This window comes from Haliaeetus leucocephalus, unplaced genomic scaffold (assembly GCF_000737465.1).
Source record: "Haliaeetus leucocephalus isolate CR32 unplaced genomic scaffold, Haliaeetus_leucocephalus-4.0 Scaffold656, whole genome shotgun sequence".
NCBI lineage: Eukaryota > Metazoa > Chordata > Aves > Accipitriformes > Accipitridae > Haliaeetus > Haliaeetus leucocephalus.
Window position 1 is genome coordinate 2623508 of NW_010973092.1, and position 19135 is coordinate 2642642.

Here is a 19135-nt window from a genome sequence, read left to right on the forward strand (position 1 = left end):
GACCTTCGGTAGGTCACTTCGCTTCTCTGTGACCTTGCTTTAAAGGAATGAAGTTGCTTACATCCCTTTTATAGAAATGGAAGTTTTAGATGATAACGTAGTTTGAGATTTAGTTTGTTCTTCTCTTGCACTCTGTATAACTAAAATTATGCGCATGCAAACTTGAAACCTGGTTTGTATTGTCAACACAAGATGAATAATGCATAAGAAAATAATTTTTATTAATGTTTACCTGCTTAGAAGCAAAGACCATGAAGACAGACATGTGCTTGTAATACAAGTTTCCCTCACCCATCACAAGTTACACCAAGTTTTGGTTGCATGGTGAAGTTTTGGCTGCATGGTGATTCTTTTTTCTTTTCTTCCCCCTGCCCCCCCCAATTATATTACAGTTTTTGGTTTGATACCTTGAGTGTGTTCTGATTTTTAGGTATATTGATACCAAGGTATAGATGTTTACATTTTCTCTTGATTTATTATGATTTTTATGAGTGCAGGCATTTCCCAAATTATTCAGTCTGTCATTTTCACCACTTTAACTCTGAAATAAGTGCATAATATTTATTTTTCATTTTATTGCCCCCATTCATATATACATGGAGCTTTTCAAATTCAACTATTCTGGTAATGTGATAGTCATAGTAATGAAACTGTTAGTAGATTTAGTTTTGAATCAGATTTTTTTTTTTTCCTAACACCCTGTTTCCTCCCGTCTTCCAATTTATTTACAGCTGATGTTTCTTTTTTCCAATGGCTGGAGACTTTTGATGCTGGCTCATAAATTACCTGCTTACTTTTTGCCCTGAAATTCCTGCTACTTGCCTCCATAAGACCCATTAAGTCCTGATACAAGAAAAAAGTAACACCAAGGTCACTGCCCCATTAAGGGAGGTCTTAATTTCTTCCTTAAGCAGTGGATTTTGACAGAGAAGAATTAATGTGTAGGTGATGGGGTAAGCAGCATGTAAAACTCGGTGCTCAGAGAGCTGATGCTGGAACGATCTTGATGCACAGCCCAGTACGATGATTCGCCTGGCAGAAGTGCCAATTCCCCTCGGACAGAGGGCATCCTGGTCGTTACCTCCCCACGGCACTCGCTGCCCTGCCGGGCGATCCGGGGGCTCCCCTTGGGTGGCAGGTCACATACCTCAATCCGTGGATTTGGCACTTTATCGCTGAGGTTATTAAAGGCTGGTCAGATAACAGGGAGAGAAGCGAAGGGCTGTTTTGGAGGCTGCTGCTGTAATAACAGCCCTTCAGTTCTCTCGTGGGGAGTCTCTGATGCAGGAGTTAATGGCACATCTGCCTCCAACGTGGTTTTTGAATAGCTGCAGGCTCTGAAGACGTGGCTGAGGGCTCAGAGAGAGCCTCCCACCTTCTTAGGTCTAGAGAAAACTTGTGAAGTTTTAGCCTTCAGAGTTTAGGGAGGGGATAAACCGTGCTTCCTGGAGCTTTAAATTAGCGTGCACTCTGACTCTTGACATTTTTTTTTTTCCAGTCAGTTTTATTTTGAAAATCAAGCCTTCTGTAATAACTAATGGCACAAATTATTTCCAGTCATCAAGCTGTAGATTAAACGTGTGTTTCTTTAGATACTTATTTCCTGCTGTAGGCTGCCTCAGATAAAGCTGTTCTCCAGTGCATTTATAATACATAAAATGTCCTATAAATAAGTACACTAGCCAAAGAATTAACTGCTGGCAGCAGCTTAGTTCCTTCAGGGTGAGAGAGGGAGTGTAGAAGTTTGCAGCTAGTTATGGGAGCTACCAAATCTCCTTTCCTCTTCGCGTCCGCAGCCCATCGACGCGGGCTCGACGGCTTCCCACCTCTGGGAAGAGTGCCCTGGCACGTGTGTTGGTTCTGGCTCTCGCAAAGACAAAAGAGCCAAAGAAGGAACGATGCTGCCAAAGTTTTTGAGACACGCTGAGAAGGACAGTGTACAGCTTAGTAATATATCCGGATATCTTGTACTTTGATTGTGGTTATGGGATGATAAAGTAATTGAGTGTGGAAATGCAGAGAGGAGAAGCGTCCTCTTTTTTTCCTCTCAAAGTTGAAGGAAACAACTGAATATATTAATGAATATTTGTCAAGTCCAGCATGGCTGCTTTTTCTTGCTAGCTGTTTATTTGTTTTCTGGCTATCAAATGAGACAGTAAATGACCTCGTGTCTTTTCAAGGGAAAAGTAACTTCACACATTAAAGGTGTTAACTCTGTTATTTTTAGATATTCCGGATCAAGTAATAAGAGTTTTCAAAGCAGATCAGCAGAGTTGTTACATTATCATCAGCAAAGACACTACAGCAAAAGAGGTTGTGAGTCACGCTGTCCACGAATTCAACTTGACGGGAGCCCCGGAGACCTACTCCCTCTGCGAAGTGTCTGTCAGCCCCGAGGGAGTCATCAAACAACGGAGACTCCCAGATCAGTTCTCCAAATTGGCCGACAGGATTCAACTCAATGGACGGTAAACGCGCCCTTGTTGTGATTTCAGTTTGGATTTATTTGCCTGTGCCTTTTAGGATTGAAACATCCAAAAGAAACATCATGAAGGGATGTTTTAATTAAAATAAACGGGTGTCTGTTAGAAGAACAAGCAAGTCAATGTCAGTAACTCACACTTTCCTCTCCTCTTTTGTTCCTTGTTTCATCTTCCTTTTCTGCACCCAAAAAACCCTTTCCCAAATCTGCAGCAAGCTTGCTTGATGACAACTAAATTTAGCAGATCAGGATAATGTATATAGTAGTTTACACTTAAAAAGTTATATTTGTTCTGACGCTTTCCACATGTACTTCAGGATTAAAACATGCAATTAATTTCTTAGTGACGTCATGTTGCAATGAACTGATACTAACCTGAGATAAATTCTTCCATTTTTATGTAAACAGTTATGAATGTTTCTGAAATGTAAAGTGCTTCAGTTTTATCTGATGACCTGATCCATACCAGCAGAAAGTTTATTAAGTAAAAAATTCTTTAGTTGTCTTTGCTAGGCAACAGAGGGAATTTATGAGGAATAAACTTTTGTATATCTCAAAGTCATCTGCTTGGGACCATGGAAATGAATTTTCCAGGTAGTATTCAGGAAATGAAAATGTATGTGCTTCATGTAAATATTAGTATGCCACACTAAAATTATGTAAGATACCACACTAAATTTGTGTAAGAAATGGAAAAATACATTAACAAGAGATTTCTCAGGACTAACGTCTATTTAAAATGTTATTTCACTGCTGAATTTACAAATGGAAAAGTAACTGACCTTTTTCTGAAGGTGAAAGCTACAGCATATTACAGAGTACAGTATAAGATGTATTAGCAAAGAGGTAGATTAAAAGAGCTTTTGAAATTTTTTTTTTCCTTCAGTAATGATGGCATTTTATACTAGCTAGAGTACAAGGTTATGCTGACCCTTCTTGCCTCTGTCTTTGCCTCTTACATTGGGTTGTCAACAGCAACGTGCAAATACTCTCATGTAAGCACCCCTGCAGCGTCAGTAAAGTCCACGTTGATTGGTATAGTTCAGTGTCTTTGTGGTCACAAACCCTCTGAAGAGCATCTCTAATGCTTTATTGTAACTCAATTATTCTTTAGGTATTATCTAAAAAACAATATGGAGACAGAGACCTTATGCTCAGATGAGGATGCTCAAGAGCTACTGAGAGAAAGCCAAATTTCCCTCCTACAGCTGAGCACCATTGAGGTCGCCACTCAACTTTCCATGAGAGACTTTGAATTATTTCGCAATATTGAGCCTACAGAATACATCGATGACCTTTATAAGCTGGACTCCAAAACAGGAAATGCTCACCTGAAACAGTTTGAGGATGTCATAAATCAAGAGACATTCTGGGTTGCCATGGAAATTTTAGCAGAGCCCAACCAACTCAAAAGAATGAAGATTATTAAGCATTTCATTAAAATTGCCCTCCACTGTCGAGAATGCAAGAACTTCAATTCCATGTTCGCAGTTATAAGGTAAAACACTTCCCATTTGTCATATCTGATTTGTGCTGTCAAAGGCAATTCTGTTAATCTAAATGGAAGGAAAAGAAATAGGTATATCCTGAACAGATTACCGATGGTGCTGGGTGGTTTTAAGGGAATTACCAAGCTTTTAAAAAACCAGACTGTACAAGGGCTGTATTGTCGCTTGCTCAGCCTCAGAGGTTCAGTCTTATTGCGGTGGTCGATGTGACTGTCTCTTCCTTAACTGTTACCTAGCAGGGAAGGAGAAGATTTGGACAAAAGCACTGTTTGATTGATGAACTTCAGAAGCCTGCCTGAACATTGCTGTCATTTTCTGTGATTCTGGCACCCAATTTCCCTTCTTTTTTCAGTCATTGTTACTTTTTCAGTGTGCACTGAGTCATATGTGTGATGATGAGATTACTTTATTTCTTCCTTTCATTGTAAGGACTTCCTCAAATCAGTCTTGTTTTAGTTCAGTTTTCCTTTTCATTCTTTCCTGTAATCTGCTTGCTTCTCTATTTTTTTTTCTCTTCATTTGCACATTTAGACTTTCTCTTCTGACTTATCCTAGATGCTGCTACTTTAACAGCATGAGTTCAGCATTTCCTTTATTTGCAATTATCTTATACCCAGGTTTTACTTCAAGAAAAAAAAAAAAGGCACTGTGATTCATCAGACAAAGATCTGGATTCGTGCTGTATCCCAGCACCAGCACTATCTTTGAAAATACTATTTTTAAATATTCTCTTCCATGTCTAGCCAGTTTATCAAATGGTATTGGCTTCTGTTTAGTCATACATTAGAGAATTCATGAATTTCCTTAAAGGGTACAGGGCAATCACTGGGGCTGTGGCTACTCATTACATGGTGAATACACATGTAGATACTGAATCTAATTCCTATATTCTGCTCCATAATTTCTCATGTTTGTTGTAGGCGGAGAAATGACTCTTCCTGCTTCTCAGTCCAGTCTAATCAGGCCATGACTGAAGTGGTCTTTGGTCAGGAAAAAAGCAAATAAATTGGGTTTTGTTTTACTCTTATTTCTAGAGGAATATGTTTTTGTTAGCATATGCCACAGGGGTTCTCTTTCTTGCCTTGCTTTGCATTGCATGTCAATACGATGCCATATGGTTCATGAAATAGGAAGATAACCATTCTAATGTAGCATGTAAAAGAGGAGCTGTGTGGTGGCATATGTTTGATTTTTCACATGAGAGAAGGCTTTGTTTGTGGTTTGACAATAGCATGGAGAGAAATCTGTATAAAAAAATAAAACAAATACAAAATGAGTTTCTGAAGTTTTCAAAATGAGAAAAAAAATCCTCTTAGAAGAGCAAATTCAGTAATTGTATGATTCTGGGTTTACTAGTGAATGCTGGAGAATATCACTTTCCAGTTCTGCAGCTACAAGGACGTTGCAGTCATTGCAAAATTTCTTGAGCAAAGTTGGTGACAAATTATGATAGGGAGGATGGATATATTTAATTTTTAAATTTTTTTTATTGCATCCAGATTAATTCTGGATACATTTTTACTTAATGAGACTGAGGGCATGATAACAAGTTTTAGCATGTCTCCTTGCTTCTAATTCTCAGTCTGTTTTGTTTACAAATGCTCCAAACATACTCCTCTTAAGTCTTGCCACTTTTGCTTGGGATAAGGTGTCCACTGTTCTCACTTGCTCCTGTAGCTGTGTGTTCACCTCATTAATTTTTCACCCTTTTTGTCCTTATTGTGGTATACATTTTTACAGGAGAGAAGTGGTTTTTAAATTAAATGGGCATCAGTACTGTGAGGACAGAGAGATTGTTTTGGCAGGCTAACTTGAAATTCGTACCTTGTGAATAGGAAACAGCCATGCTTTTTACAGTTCTCTTTTTCGCTTGCTCACAGGAGTGAACAGCAGAGGTTTATTGTGATGAACTTGCAGCCTGGCGTTCACCCAGCTTTACAGTTAACCTTGTGAAAGCTATTTTTAATCCTTAAAACAAAAAACCAACCCTTCATTACCTTTCATAAGGAAGTAATTCCTCTAACAGCTAATAATGAAACGTATCTGCCTTACAGTGGGTTAAATCTAGCACCCGTAGCACGTCTCAGAGGCACTTGGGAAAAGTTACCAAGCAAGTATGAAAAGCACCTCAGAGACCTTCAAGATCTATTTGATCCATCTCGAAACATGGCAAAATACCGCAACATCCTTAGCAGCCAGAGTATGCAGCCTCCAATTATTCCACTTTTTCCTGTTGTCAAGAAGGATATCACATTTCTACATGAAGGTAATGTCAAACATAGAGAAATAATAAACTAAGCATTGAATATGCTTTAGCCCTTTCTTCAGTGCTCCGTGACTCAACCGGTGTCTAAAAGAAGCTGCCACCAGTAGGATGCTTTTGATGCATCCTTTATAGGAGTAACATAAAATAGAACTCGGAATGCATAATGCAAGGGACTGATGTTAGACAAAAATTAAAAATTAAATGCATGTTTTTAATATTTTAAAAGCAATGCTTAATCTTAGTCAGCTGTCTTAAGGTTTAGGATAGAAGAGTAGGTGAGTGTGCTAACTGGTAGTTACAGTATTTCAAATATATTTCTCTTACCAAAACTTGTTGCTGAGATGTTCCTACGTTTTCATTCCATGTTGTGGCTTTCAGACAGCTACGATGATACAACACCTCCTACTCTTGCTTTCAGCATTTTCAAGGGTTTTTGTTTAAACATTTCCATTTTTCCCCATTTTTTTTACACAAAGTTTTGTTCACAATTGTTTAAGGTTAAGCATTTCCAAATATGCCCACTTCTTGGTTGTGATGTTTCAGAAGTATTTGAACTTATTTCAGAATGTGAACGCTGCGATGTCAGTTCTATGCTTATAGTATTTTAACATCTATGCCAATGAATTTGGGCGTAGTTCACTTACTCCTTTTTCCTCCTACTAATACTTGTTACTTTAGAAATAGGTTAACAAGAGCAATGCTAGGTAGTCTGAGTGAGCCTGATTGTCATTTCTGTTTTGCCAGTTTCCTGTTTTCTTGCTATTTTGATTAAAGCAGTTTTGTTGATGGAGGGGCAGGGAGGGAAGATGGGTAATGTGGGGGACTTAGACGCACGTTGCCCATTAAAAAAGTATTTCTTACTCTCTTTTTTACATGTGTCTGTGTTTCAATTATGCAGGAAATGATTCTAAAGTGGATGGCCTGGTAAATTTTGAGAAACTCAGAATGATTGCCAAAGAAATTCGCCAAGTTGTCAGGATGACCTCAGCAAACATGGATCCAGCTGTAATGTTCAGACAAAGGTGTGCAATTTAGAAAGGCAGTAGGATTGAAGGTGTCTCGGAGTGGGTAGGGATCCGGGTTTGTGTGTGCATCAGTATGTTAATATTTCATTGTGTAACTTTACCATTGACATTTACCATCAGAACAACAATCTTCATCAAATTATGGCAATACAATTGATGCTTCCAAGACCTGCTTTTAATGACTACTAAACCAATTTGTTGTCTTTAAAAAGCAAAGAAGAATAGGTTCTAATTTTAATGATTCATATTTTTGCTAAATAAAATGCTAGTGTCAGTAGAGTTTTGAGAGAGATACAATATTAGGGGGGTATAATATTATCTATATATGATAGAGAGACAAAAAGCACCTAAATCACCTATGTAGACATCTGAAATGTTGCTTCAAAACAAAACCACACTGATAACCTATTAAAAACCAAACAAAATATTTTTTATTTGTTCTATGCACAGCTTGCTCCACCTACATAATGATTGGTATGTTCAGGCTGTAAGTAGGTGTAGGGTGTTTTCTTGTTTTATTTTTTCCTTGTTTTTTGGTGGTTTTTGGTTTGGGTTTTTTTTTTCTTTTTTTTTTCTAATGCACAATATCCGTCAGGCTCTGTGTTGACAAACTGTAGAATAAAAACACCACGACTTCTAATCTGGTGCTGATTAGCTCCAGATTATATTTAGTGGAACTAAATATTTTCCTGCATCTGTTTTGCTTCCCACTGATTGAACTAAAAGCAGCAGCAACTCCATTGTGTCCGTGCAGGGTGCTGATGCCTGTAGATCCCTGCCGAGAAGACAGGTCTTGTCCTTTCCTTGCACTGTTAGTTTGCCTCTCAGACTAACGGGCCAGACAAAACCCCCTCAGGATGCAGTTCGGGTGGGGAGTTGGTGACAAGACGATGTCCTGTGCTGAATATGTAGCGTATGTAAGAGCGTAGAGATTTGGTTCCCTGTGGCCTTCCAATGGTCACGATTCACAAAGGATCACGAATCCTGTCTGGTTTTTGTTTTCAAGGCTGACTATCAGGAAACATAAGTATTTTGTTTAAAAGTAGTCCAGTTGAGGTTTGAGACAAAAATAACAGATCCCTTGTTAATGTTGTTTAAAGATGGATTCATTTCAAAGTGGAGATTCACCTTCATACTATTGGATTTGAATTAGCAAAATTTTAACAAAGTTATAAAGCTACATACTGTAAGTTATGATTGCTTTTCGGAAACTTTGGCATTCACAGATTAAATCAGTCTATAAATAAATTTCCCTGATGCCCCATGCACATTCAAAGACCTAATGAAGTCTAATCATTAAATGAATTTAGTAGTAAATAGTTACCTTTAGTATGTTTTTCAGAATTACAGAGCACATTTTAATGACCGTAATTTAAATTATGCACACTGACATAAAATGCTTAGGCATCTAATATTAGAGATAGTGCCAAAGATTAAAAGAAAATAATTCCATGTTTTCACATCATTTATATTCATTTTCATCGCCTCTGGTGTTTGATCTATCAGTTTGTGTTATGAAGCACCAATAAATGCTTTTGAAGATTAAAAAAGAACAAGAAAAGATGTTAGTGGTAACATGAGACTTCCTAGCAAGTTCGTTACCGATTAATATAGAGCATCTAGTGCATCTAGTTTTTCAGTGTGTATTTGGCAACTAGCTTGTTTTCCAGCAAGCAATCAAGGAGAAAACAACATCATAAACTTGAATGCTGATGATGATTTCTCATACGCTTACTGCAGTCCTAATGCAAAGAATAAATTAATTTAATCGCACTTTCTGCAATATGAATAAGTTAAACAGTTTTTGCTCACTCCATCAAAATTGAATTTGACTTCTGGGAAATACTTAACAAGAAAATTTAATGCGAGTTTGGTTTTTAAATTCATAGGTTAAACTTAAAACAAAAAAACTGATAGATGTTCTTCCACATTAAAGTATTTGAGCAAGTCCTGCCCTTGCATTCCATTAAACATTGTGTTATTGTTTGAGAAGAATTTTGCTGTATAGAAATTTTTTCTTTTCTGTTCTTTCCTGTCTACATCTTTCTTCCTGACTCTCAACTGTTTTATTTTTTTCCTGTGCTTTTCTGTTCAAATACATGCTTCAATGTATATGGCTCTTGCTTACAGGAAGAAGAGGTGGAGAAGTTTGGGGTAAGTGTAGAGATGAATGCAACTAAGATAAATAAAGATTATGCAACTCTTAACATACTGCATCCTCCTCGTTAGTGCATGCATCTGAAATACAGCATGCATTTTATTAACCCTGCAATACATCTTTTTTGGAAAACAGGACTAAGGGGTTACAGTCAACATTGTACTGCAGCTGTAAAAATTCTGAGTTGCTTTTGTGTACTAGATAAGTTGTTTTGAGTTTTGGCTTTATGCATTTAAAAAAAACCCTGCTGTGCAGTTATATTGGAAGGCAAACTATTTTGGGAAATAAATAACTTGCTTTTTAACGTGTAACAGAAAAGTTTAAGCCATTCTGCATTTTAAGCTATAAGGATATTTTGAATTGTGATAATGATATAGTAATTTCCTCCCTGAAGTTTGAGTTCAGGCTTCAAAGTGTTTATTTTTAGCATATATTTAAAATGTATCTCACATGTCATACACCAAAATCCTCATTGATTTCACTGGGAGTCTTGATTGTGCAAGGACTGAATAATGAAGTGACTACAGATGAGAGTACTAAGATTGGCTAGTGAAATTCCTGACACATGGCAGTGATTTTAAGATGACATTGTAGCCATGTTTTATGTGTTCTTATGTGTATTTTTGCCCATGAACTGTTATTGGTGAGCCTATGTGCCTTGGCACTTTGAAACTCTACTTTTCATACCGTGGGCATCTGGTTTAAAGCCAGCTCTATATTAGTATGTTGACATTTTGCATAGAGGGTGGAAGCAGAAATGCTTTGCCCTCCCTACAATCGCTTTGCAAGTCGCAGAGGAAGCCTGGTGTGGCAACGTGATTTGTCAGCAAAGAGTATCCAGGCTCTTCGTGCAGAAAACGGATTTATCCCCACCAGCAGTGATGGGGACAGTGCCGGGACTTGTGCGAGGCAAAGTGGGGAGAGCAGGTTTGGATAGTGGTCTCTGGCGTGAAGTCAGCAACGTGTGGATGCCCTTGGTGCGGGAGAGCTCGGCGGGCAGTGTTAGGTGGTCAACAATCAGCCGCTCACGGTGCAGCTCGCGGGGAGAAATACCTAGGACCCAGCTGAAACCACCCTAATTTTCACACCCTTGGGATTACTGTGCACAGAAGTGAATAAGGAAAAAGAATTTTTAAAGGAAATTGAATTAAATTGCCTTAAAAGGTCAAGTCCAGAGTTAAAAGAAAAACAGTATGTATGTAAGCAATAAAATATTTATATCATTAAAAATAAACGTAACATAGTTTCCTGTTTCATGATATAATAGGTATTTGCCTTGTTCTTGTCCATAGGAGTGCCCCGTTGGTTTGAGTAGCTGTGAACAGTCCATCGTGCCTTTTGCTGCTCTTTGCCTATAATAGCATTACTTTTTTATTTAATTAAGCAATAAATTTCTGCCAGTTTTTAAGCTTATATTTTCTCTTAGATTGATTTATTTAACACCATTGAAAATATTGTAGTCAGCTTTTTCCCACCATTTCTTATTTTTTAAGCTCAGTGTGCATGATTTGCTTAAGACTTCCTCAAACAATAGGTTTCATTCTGATTCTTTTAGCCATTATGTCTCTTCTGTGCTGGAGATTTGTTTATTCTGCCACTTGTGATTCTGTAAAGGCACCCAAGATCTTGATAAACATCTTTACAAATAATTTAGCCTTTTAAAATAAAGTTGTTATTCTGAATGTTTAAAAAAAACCCCACAAATAAACAACTTTAAACAACTTTATTGACACTTTCCATTAAAATTTACGTGTAACATATACTGTGATCTCCATTTATTAAAAAATGCATTAGGACTGGTGTGGCCATAGGACTTTTGACAGTTGAAACAGAAGTGATGTGTGTATTTGACCTGTACCAAGATCAGTTGTTTGGGCAGTGATTTGGCGTGAATAGGAGTGACTGTCAGGGAGGGTAACTGATGTACGTTAACAATTTGGGGATTATTTGGTTTTGCTTCAGTTGCTGATAGAATTGGCAGCTCAAAATTAGGAGCGTTGAGGAGCGTCGTCTTTCATAGATGCAAGTCTGTACAAGTCTGGGCACATGTACGTTATCACTGCCTTCCTGACCTCTGTTGGGATAAGTTTTTTTTAATGAGCTGCTCTTCTGTGAATGTTTTTACTTAGTTGGAGAAAGAAGTTAAGTGCGTAATGTAATGTACTTTGCATATTTAACATAATTTTTCCTCTGCTTGAAACATTGTCAGAAGCTCAGTTTTCTAAGAGGATTACGATAGTCGCTCACTTCTGTACTCAGCTGAATTGCAAGAAGTTTCTGTTGTAAGCCTGATGCAAAGAGTGGGTACCAAATGCCTTAAACCAACAAAGTTATCAAGTTTGTCCACTCTTACAATCTGCAGTTGAAATAGCGTGGGTTTTGCAGAACAAGACTGAGATTCATTAGCAGAGCTAACTGGGTACTTTACGCAGCATTGTGCCTCATTCTTGCTAGCTCCACACTTTTGTATGCAATCCTTCTCTAGACTCAAATTGCTGCTATCAATTTACCAGAATATTTTAAGACAAGTGTTGTTTTAATGCTGTTCATCTTTTTAACTCATTTGCATCAGCATGCACTAGCCCTAACTGAAGATTATTGGTATTAATCTGCTTTGGCGTGTGCTGCTGTAGCTCCTCATTGCTGTTGAGAACTAAAAATTTACTGCTTTGCGCTCTTCTTTTATAGATCTCTGAGCCAGGGCAGCACAAACTCGAACATGCTGGATGTACAGGGAGGTGCTCACAAAAAACGTGCCCGACGCAGCTCGCTTCTGAATGCCAAGAAGCTGTACGAGGATGCCCAGATGGCAAGGAAGGTGAAGCAGTACTTGTCCAACCTGAATGTAGAGACAGACGAAGAAAAGATCCAAATATTGTCACTTCAGTGTGAGCCCGCTTATAGCACTCGTAAGTACAGTGATCTAGAAAGGTGTCACAATCTATGAAATTTATAAAAAATCTTGTTCCTTCCCTAGAAATACTCACTTAAGATGTATCTCTTCTCCCTTCAAGAAAAAATACCCTAGTAAGTGCTTGTTTGTCAATTGACATACTAACAGTTTCAGCAAGCCAGCATTTATCTTCGGATCTTGGTTGAGCTCAGAAAACTTCAGCGATGTTTTCTGCTTTGACTTTTAGTTCTTAAACTGTGTGTCTTTTCATCAGTCTGGAAGGAAATTCAATAGTACATTAGCTCTATTCTTGCCCTGCTGTCCTTGTACAGAATTAGGAAGGATAAAAGTAACGTTTGCCGTATGAACAGCAAGAAAATGAAGAGAGACAAAATCAATATAGAAACTGCAATGGATTACAGCTTAGAATAAGTGAAGATTGTTGAGAAGGAGAAGTTAGGTCAATATTGACTGATGGAATTGACATGGCTTGATGGTCAAAAATTGAGGGCTACAGCAGGACAGTTTCCATAATTTGAACTCCTGTGCAACTGTCTAACTAAAGAAACTGTTATCTGACCTGCTGTCTTACACAGTTCAGTAAATTTTTATTTAAAAATGAGAAATGATAATTGCATTTTATTTCGGTCCTTAGAAATTGTCACTTGTTTGAAAGGTAGGTTTGTTCCAAAATGGAAGAGTAGCAACCTTGCTAATCAAAATGTTTCATGCTTGTCTGTTGTCCAAATGCAGCATTTTAAGACTTTTTTTGTTCTCAAATACCCTTTTGTCTCTGACAAGGTTAAGTTAAAAGCATGACTAGGAGATGGCATCTTGAAGGTAAAATTTTAAGTCCTTTCCATTATTCAGTATTAAGAATGCAAATCCTTGTTATTTCCTAAGGTGCCTTCCTATGCAATTTTTTTTTAACGTTACCTTTTTTAACATTTAACATGTGGGAATCCTGGAAATGGCCATACTTTACTCCCTTTTAAAAATGTTCAATTCTGTGTGTTCACACTGGCCTTGTGCCTGAGGTCGCCAGAAATCACAGGTAGCTCTGAACCACGGCATCGTACGCTGTTAATGGAGGTGTTCTGCTTGTGCTGTGTTCAGCCAGATACGTAATAGCACAGAATGCTTCTGCTTAGAGGTAACACTATTGTGGGTTTTATGCTTTACTCCCCCACCAAAACAATAAATTAAAGCATGTCAGGATGAACTCTTGATAGATGATGTATGTGCAAACATAACAGGTGGCCATAGTATGCCCAGGAGACAAACAGAAATGTTACGACGTTGTTTTTCAATTGTTTTAAATCATATAAAATCTTGTTTGCGCAGTGCTAGCCGTAGATATTTGGAAGTAAAAATAGGGAATATAAACTGACCATTTTACTCCACGTAGTTAAGCAAATCAAGTCCTTCTTTTCTTAAACCTCACAAAAATAAAATGAAGGTTAAGTGGATATACAAATAAATATATAGTAGAGTGGCATATTATTAAAGTACCTATTTTTAAAAACTAGAAGAAAACACCCCAAACCCCCAAAACACAGGTAATTGATCTGCTTGAGATTATACTCATAGTTTGCAGAGCTAGCAGAAGGGATGGGAAGCGATGTGGAGCACGAGGGAACTGCCAGCCCTCTCCTGTTTTTTGTTCTGGTGGAGTGGGAGCACTGAACTGCTCCCGGGGCAGTTCCTCTGCACTTGGTGCGTTTCCCCACATTTAAATTTTGACCAAGTAGCTTTGAATCAGGGAGCCTGGTACATGGTTTTGCAGATTGGTTTTGTGCAGATTTGGGGTTTTTTGCACATATCCAGAGAAGTAGGAGGTACAGCTCCCCAGTCTCTTATCTCAGTAGTAAGATTCTCCTGGCCTTGCTTGCAGAAGGAACCAGCAGCAGCAACACTGCAATCCAGACTTTTCCAGGGGAATTTAAGGAGAAGTCAGGTGGCCTTAACTTCAGAGTTTATTAATTGCTATGTGATTAAAGTAGAAACTGAATCGGGGCTCTGTGTTGCAAATCAATTGTGCCACCTAGTGAAAGCTTTGATGCCAATTGCAAAACAACCGTTCCTTCTCCCTTTGGTGGCATTACGTAATTTTGAAGGAGATGCTGTTCTATTTTGCACCTTATGTATAAACGTCTAAAATACAGACTTTAATTGTGGAAATAAATCACATTTTTTGTCTTTTGATAAAGTACCTGTATGACACTTTAAAGAGTTCAGGTTTTTTAATGCCATTTCATGTAATGGCCTCCTCAGTATAATGAGACAGGTGTGTTTGGAATAGAAATGGTTTCAGATACGTTTTATCTGCTTCGTGCCATGGTTGCTTTGTCTGGATGGTTGTACTCAGAACAATTGTAATAATCCTGCAATTCAAAGTGCAAGATATTTATATACAATTTTTCTGTAACAGTGACAAAGAATTTAAGTGAGAGAAGAGGCGCGAAATCCTCAGAAATGTCTCCAGTACCCATGAGATCAATTGGCCAAACCACTAAAGCCCATCAGCATCAACAAAACAGGATGAGTCAAGTTCTTCAGGTTCCAACTGTGAATTTATACCCCAGTAGGAAAAAGGGACTGACAAAGGATCATGTCACATTCAGTGAGTATCTTCAGTTCACCTGTCTGGAGTGTTTTATAAATGCAGTAGATAAGAGGGTGGAGCTGTTTGTAGCTGGGTGGATTATTTGAGCTACCATTGTGCTTCATTCACTTCATTCACTTTAAAATAGCTGAAGCATATTACTGTATTTTAAGAGAGCGTGCCATTTACTTAGTCATTTGCACAGTCTTTAATAACTTTTCTTACAACAGGTAATGATAAGGTGCTGTCTCCGAATATGCTTTTGTTTTGTCACTTTCTTTTTTCTCTTGAACTAAAGAACACGTTGTAACTGAAGTGATCTTAGTATTTCTCTCAAACAGGTCAGATGTACTGTGTTAAGTCTTTTACTGTGTATTTCTGCGTTCTGAAGAGATCTTGCACAAACAGAGTAGAACAACATTGCTTGTTTCTTTCCATGACAAAATGAAGTATAATATATTTAGGTGAAATCATTGAAACAAATCACAGACATTCAGTATTTTAACGTCTGGAGCACCATTATAACAACGTTATTGTCAATGGAGCAACATATGTTATTAGTTGCTCCTAGTAAGCACCAATTTTTCTCTGTCTCTAAATTTGCTAGTTGCAAAGCAGTATTATGTATTAAAATGCTCTTGACCTCTATTTACGTAACTTGTTATCATTTGAAAGCTACAATTGTGGGTTATTAAATAAAGTTAGTTGCAGTCAGTAAATGATACAAAATGATTCTATGATACATCGAGCATCAATTAAAATAGCTTCTAAAAACAATATATTGCAGCATATAAAGTTTTCTAGTTAATATTTATTTCATGTCTCCTCTTAAAAACCTGTGCAACTTGATATGTTCCAGAAGCTTTGCAGAGAGATGTTTCTTCATTCCCGTGTGTTAAGTGTTCAGTGTTGATCTAACAAGCTATTGAGAACTTAACTGAACTCCTCAGCACTCTGTCCTCTGCAAGGTGGTCTAGTAGTGAACAAGAAATACCACAGCACCAGTTTAAGTACAGTGGTGCACTGGTTTTGCTAAACTTGCTAAGTTGTGTATGGTGCTCATGGCTGCTGATTTCAGAACTCCTGACTGTGAAAATCTTGAACTGACTTGTTGGCTATGACACAAATTGTTTTTAACACTGTCCCAATGGTGTCATGGGCAAGGGTTTCCTCTAAGCTTTACACGTTACACAGTTTATAGTCCTTTGCAAAAACCACAACTAGTGTATCTGTTGCAATGGTTCTGGTTATGACCTGGGTGTTTCAACACACTTCAGATGAGCACCCAGTGGTAGCAGTGGCTGCTGCTGATCTGATCTAAACTTGAAATGGAGACTGACTCCACCTGCAGAAATCATCTGAGCATCTGCTCCTCTCTTTGCTGAATACTCTGGTGATTGTTCAACACGGTGCTTATTTGAGTTTAAACAGGTATCGCTGACTTGAAAGAAGAAGAATATGCAGTAAATGATTCTGTTGTTTTCATAGGTACAGGGTCCCCACAGAAGTCATTAAGCTTGTCTGAGGAAGTAAGTAGTAAGAAACAAACAGATGACACTATGTCCATGGCATCTTCTCTGCACTCCAGCCCACCTGCTTCTCCTCAGGGCTCTCCACGCAAAGGTATGTGTGCTGCGTGAACGTTCACAGCGCACATGTCAGCATCCGTCTCGGGAACTCATGCCTGTATTGCACTAAAACCAGGGTGGGCAGTGGCAGGAATATCTGTTGGTAATGACATGTAAGGGAAGTAGTAGCTTGGAATATCCATGTCAAGAATGGAATTTGATCTTTCTATGAATAGGCACAGCTTTTCAATGTATTTATATGTTTTGGCCTTAAAAGTCACCTACTATTTAAAAAGGGGAACAACTGTTTTCTTAAAAATTGCTTAAGTGCTTCTGACAGCATTCCCAATCGATTGTAAGTGCTGACACCTGCCAGCATATCAGTTCAGACTTAGGTGGCCACCTCCATGAATGGGATTTGCAGACCTGGGGATTTCTTGAAGACGACAGTGTTGGACAGAAACTGTTGAGACATCTTATGTTTCTGCCTAAGGTAGCTGGAATATCAGGTGATTAGATGGAGCTGGAGATAAAATGCTGTTGTAGTTCTTCAGAACAGATGGTTGTGGTAGCTGCAAGAGTAGTGCATCCATCTAAATCCTCAAGGCGCTATTCATATTTTTTGTTCTTGTGCACAGGGCTTTGTATACATCCCTGTCTATCGTGATGCCCTGAGAATCCATATTTATTTTTTGATGTCTTCGTCTTAAAAGACCTGCATCACTTCATCATTAGTCAACCTTGGATGGGAATTCATTTGAAATCTTTTAACACCACTGTGTAGTCAGCCAGTGTGGTCAGTGTCGAACGGTGTAAGGCATTTCTCCCTCCCTTCTGTGCTGCTTTTGACTCACTTGACAGCCCAAAGCCACTGGATTAGCATGGCATGGCATGGTGACTTACTGCATCTTCTCACCCTTCTCAGTGGGAGATCATGCTGGTCCATCCACTTCTACCTTCACAAGATACTGTTTCCTTTAGGAGAATGCCACTTACTTTAATTAAACACAGCATATGTATAAGAAGCTTAATTACTTGGGTTGCCAAACCTAGCTCCACTGAGATTTTTGAGCATTGCTTATAAACGTGTTATTTTTGTTAACTTTCATCTGGTTCTTTGAAAATAATATTTTGTTTCTCTGGGATTATTTCATTAATTCAACTTGCTCTCAGCATATTTTTAGCACTGATCTAATTTGATTGAGGTGATCCATACCCTGTTGTATGTGTAGTGCTAACAGCTCATTGAACTAAAATTAGGTGCTTCACAGACAGCTGACAGACATAATTTTAGGTATGAACACATTCCACTTAATCTTAGATTTCATTTTCTTTTGAGCTATACCCAAGTGATATGCAAACAGGATTGAAGAAAAAAGGTTTTAAAATCAGAATGTTATTTTTGCTGTTATTTATCTCATCACTTACCAAGATCTGCCTGTATGTATTTTATTGTAGTTGGTAACATCCAAAGGTCGGATAACTGCAGTCAGATGAATCTCTCTGGCTCTTCCTCGTCACTCGCCAGTGAAACCAGCAACAAGAACAGTGGACAACGCAGCTATGGAATAGGTGGGGCTTATTTACAAAAGAAAATTTTGATGATTTGCAAAGCAAGAGACAGTTCTGTCATAAGTGAAAAAAGAGAAAGAGAGGATGAGAGTGAAAAGGCAGAAGCTGAGCGTGTGCACAGGAAAATGAAGGGACCCCGGTTTAGAAGACTTAGGGAAAGAAGCTTCTCCAGGGAAAGAACAGCTTTTACTGCAAAAAGGGGAGTGGAGCACATTGAAGCCTCAGAAGGGGGTGAAAACCAAAAGGAGAAAGACAGTGATGCTCTGAGTACAGCAAGTATCTATAGCAACAGCAGTCTGTGGACACCTTACTGCCTATGCATGAAGTCTAGAAGGAGAAGGAAGACTATATGATGCATTTTTAGAAGAAAGACTATGATGTCCACTTTGTGTCAGATACACTGATTTTTGTCTAAGTTATTTTAGCATTATTCATTTACGTGTTTAAGCTGTTTAATGTGCTTCCCTTCCAGATATTTGTGTCAGTTATTTATAGCTAATCACCCTTACAGTGCAGTGAAGACAATAATGTGAAGTTTAGAAAATCAAGGAACAGGTACAGTGGCAGTTCTGTTACTTAGTGTTTCGCAAATGCCAATGAAACAGTAAGTTCTGCAACATTCTCTTAATTAGACTCTAGATAGTCCCTCATATGGTGTAAATTGAATGCTCACTTCCAGTGTTGGTGTATGTTTGCATTGGTCACATCTTCTTCTGCTAACCTTTTCAGCCCAGCAAAGACTTGCATTTAGTCTGTTTATATACATGTGCTGTTATTCAATGACTCAGCTTTCAGATAGTGTTAATCTCTTTAATGAAGAGGAGTCCTTTTGTTCTCCAGATCTTTGAAGTTCTTGAAGAGAGTGTCTTAGAATTAAGATGCACTGTGAGAGCGTTTCTTACTGCAGTACAGTTGTGTTAACTTTAAGGAGTCCGTTAGACAAAGTAAAGTATATGAGGTATTAGTTATTGTCAAAGGAAAGGAAACTGAAATTTAATCTTAAAAATGCTGGTCTTAAATATGGTTTTCTTTCATTCATAAGGTTCAGTTCTTTAATT

At 38.1% G+C, this 19135-nt stretch overlaps 1 protein-coding gene across 6 annotated transcripts in view; it reads left to right on the forward strand.

The window, feature by feature from the left end:
* The window catches only part of RAPGEF6 (Rap guanine nucleotide exchange factor (GEF) 6), a 132875-nt gene that overhangs the window by 99062 nt on the left and 14678 nt on the right, over window positions 1–19135 (forward strand). For 4 of the 6 annotated variants that reach the window (XM_010578830.1, XM_010578834.1, XM_010578831.1 and 1 more), the window contains 9 exons: window positions 2228–2468; window positions 3597–3980; window positions 6045–6256; window positions 7155–7278; window positions 9412–9435; window positions 12128–12348; window positions 14764–14955; window positions 16426–16560; window positions 17964–18077. In XM_010578830.1, coding sequence (XP_010577132.1) covers window positions 2228–2468; window positions 3597–3980; window positions 6045–6256; window positions 7155–7278; window positions 9412–9435; window positions 12128–12348; window positions 14764–14955; window positions 16426–16560; window positions 17964–18077 — 1647 coding nt within the window. The remainder of the gene's footprint in view (window positions 1–2227; window positions 2469–3596; window positions 3981–6044; window positions 6257–7154; window positions 7279–9411; window positions 9436–12127; window positions 12349–14763; window positions 14956–16425; window positions 16561–17963; window positions 18078–19135) is intronic. The other 2 variants (XM_010578832.1, XM_010578833.1) reach the window with 1 other exon arrangement.